Source organism: Rhea americana, unplaced genomic scaffold (assembly GCF_003343005.1).
Source record: "Rhea americana isolate MKP2758 unplaced genomic scaffold, rheAme1 scaffold_348, whole genome shotgun sequence".
NCBI lineage: Eukaryota > Metazoa > Chordata > Aves > Rheiformes > Rheidae > Rhea > Rhea americana.
Window position 1 is genome coordinate 13,154 of NW_028186477.1, and position 2,702 is coordinate 15,855.

Genomic DNA, 2,702 nt, shown 5'->3' on the forward strand with positions numbered 1-2,702 from the left:
CTGATTCTATGATTCTATGAAATACTGCTGTCCTTAAGAAACCCATCATACGGGGAAGTCTCTGGGAGGACCTGCCTCTGTCTTGTTCTTCACRCCAATGCAGAAGCTTTGAAGCGTACAGGCTACATGAAGGGTGGTGTAAAAGCAGGTCAGCAACTTCTAGCATGGTGGGGGCAGTAGCTATACCAGTATCACATTGAGAAAAGCAGTGAGAAAGATGGGGCTGATATTTTAACAGAAAGGACTTAATTGCTCCTCACATCCATTCTGGAAAGGGGCAGAAGCAACAGGCTTACACCGCAGCAAGGGAGAGCCTTTCTGAGATTGGGACACAAATGCAGTCACGGCACAACGAATAACCTCAGGCCGGCTAGAGCTCGTCATGAGCACTTAGCACGGCTGCCCAAAACACGCAGACCTGCGCTGCTGCAGCATCGGTGGCACCTGCTGTGCTCCTGCTGCAGGTGCCAGCAGTAATACGGGCCAGAGTGCGAGAGCGTTCATCAGGGTTGTGTCATCAGGCCGGGGCATAGCGTGACGCTGAACCCAGAGACYGATTCCTCATCTCCACTCGTGCTTTGGTTTCTAGAGGAGCTTCCAGCATTTTCACAATGTTCTCAGGAGCCTGAACCCTACAGGAGGACTGTAGCTTACATATTGATCATTCTTTGATTTTTCTGCTAGATTTTCATCTAACTAACTTTGTGGYGTTAAAAAATCACTTAATCTTTGGCAGTGACAATATTTACATTCCACACGAAAGCTACTGGGGCAAGTTCTGCTTTTGGTTACACATCTCCATTGCCACTGATTCCAAGGCTGTTGCAATGAGTAACAGAGCAGAATTTGTCTTACTGGGTGTCTCCTAGCATACATCATATTTCAGCTCCTCGAACTCCCCCTTTCCCTATTTCTCATGTGGGATACAGTATACATTTGGAAAAAGCCGAAGCGTCATCTACTAAGAATCTAAACTATTTAACATAAGAGGAATGTTCCAGGAGAAAGAGAATTCTGTGATTTAAATCCAACGTGATACTGCTTTGAAAACAGTTGTTTTAGTTGAGGTCAAACTTATTGCTCTTCTCATATAATCTTATCATTTCTAACACTGATGGAAAAACCATCAGGAAGCAGAGCAGTCCCAAACACCTGAATGCTTCACAGAACTTACTGGACAGGAAAGCTTTGGAAAACAAGCTTTTTTAGTATGGAATGCGAGCCCCTTTCCTTCATGTTAGCCAGAAGAAAAATGTGCATAGAACAAAAAAAGRATAAAAAGTTCAAATTTGCCTATGCTGAAATCAGATCTGGCCCAAGTAAGACAAATGCTTTGGCTAATTTGTCCCTTTCCAAGTCTCCTTTTCCAGCTTTGGTTTAAAAYGTATAAAATAAAAGTGGAGATCTCTAAGCAAATGAGAGTCATGTCTAGAATAAAGACTGAGCTAAAACATTTAATGATTTACTTTCCTGACTAAAAGAAATGTGGTATTTGGACAAATCTGCATGGAAGCTATCAAGAGTAGCTTACGTAATAGGTTYCTTTCACTTACTTAAAAAATGAAAGATGAGGTAGCCCAGCAGCCCCTATCACTGTCTGCTAAGGTCGTCTTTCGATGAGAGTACTCCTGGGGCTCAGTGGTGGCTCTCTCAATCTCAGCAACAAACTGACTGCCAGATTTGGGGTCAGGAGGGAATCTTCTCCCCAGCGTAGACTGACAGGGATCGTTACGGATTTTGCTCTCCTCTTTAGGTTGGGCAAGGTCTTTTGTCACGGGGAACACCGGGACGCAGGTGCCTTGGGCTCACGGAGTGTGACATGAGCAAGACTCCTACGGACCCTTCTAGCTCARGCATACAGTGCACAGTTGTTTGCCAATCTGAGGGCTACGCTCCACGCCTGTGACGAGCACTTCCAGCGCTGTAACTATGCTAGCACATGTTGTTTATTCATTCACACCAAAGAAAGAAGTGGTCTGCGGAGGATTAGTATCCAGCCCCGAAATCCAGGGATATCGGAGATGAAAGAGACCTCCTGCGAAAGCCCGTTTAGCTGATCACATTGCCTACACAGGATTAGCAGTGACAGGGTAATTTTGAACTTCTGTCCAATCAAGTCTTTGTGTTCRGCCCACGGTCACACAAGGCAGTGGTTCATCAGGTGACAGCTGTTTAGTGACTCTACTGGCACCAGCCTACACTTTGTTTTTTCTAGTATCTAACTCCGTTCGTTTGGACTGGATTTCTTGCAGCACTCAAACTCCTCCTCTGGTAACACATTCCAAGTATCTGTGCACGGCCTTTGTTAAACAAAACCCATCCGCTACATCTCAACACACAGGCTGTAGAAACTGTTGCAATGACGTCATTGCAACCATGGCAGATGTGGAGAGAGCAAGCCTGAAACATGGCAAGGACGGGAGCAGAAAGCCAAACCTGTTGAGTGTCTGCAGGTGGCGTAACAGTAACAGCAGTAACGTTAGGCTGCCTCAACCTGGAATCACTCGCACTAACAGCCCTCTCTTGGGACTGTCAATGGAGAGCTTGTGAACGCAAACGGATCTCTTACAGGGGAACAAACCAGAAAACGCCTTACAGTTCAGAGACCATAATTTGTCCTTTTACCTCGGTCCTTCCCATTCTGCATTTTTTCTGTTTCTTCTTCATCTTCTTCCTCTGCTTCAAAAAAAAAAAAAAAAAAA

General features: G+C 45.2%; 1 protein-coding gene across 4 annotated transcripts in view; it reads right to left on the bottom strand.

Annotated features, from left to right (window-relative positions):
- Positions 1 to 2,702, bottom strand: part of DTNB (dystrobrevin beta) — a 217,076-nt gene that overhangs the window by 4,928 nt on the left and 209,446 nt on the right. For 3 of the 4 annotated variants that reach the window (XM_085311723.1, XM_085311722.1, XM_085311720.1), the window contains one exon: positions 2,626 to 2,679. In XM_085311723.1, coding sequence (XP_085167849.1) covers positions 2,626 to 2,679 — 54 coding nt within the window. The remainder of the gene's footprint in view (positions 1 to 2,625; positions 2,680 to 2,702) is intronic. The other variant, XM_085311721.1, reaches the window with a different exon arrangement.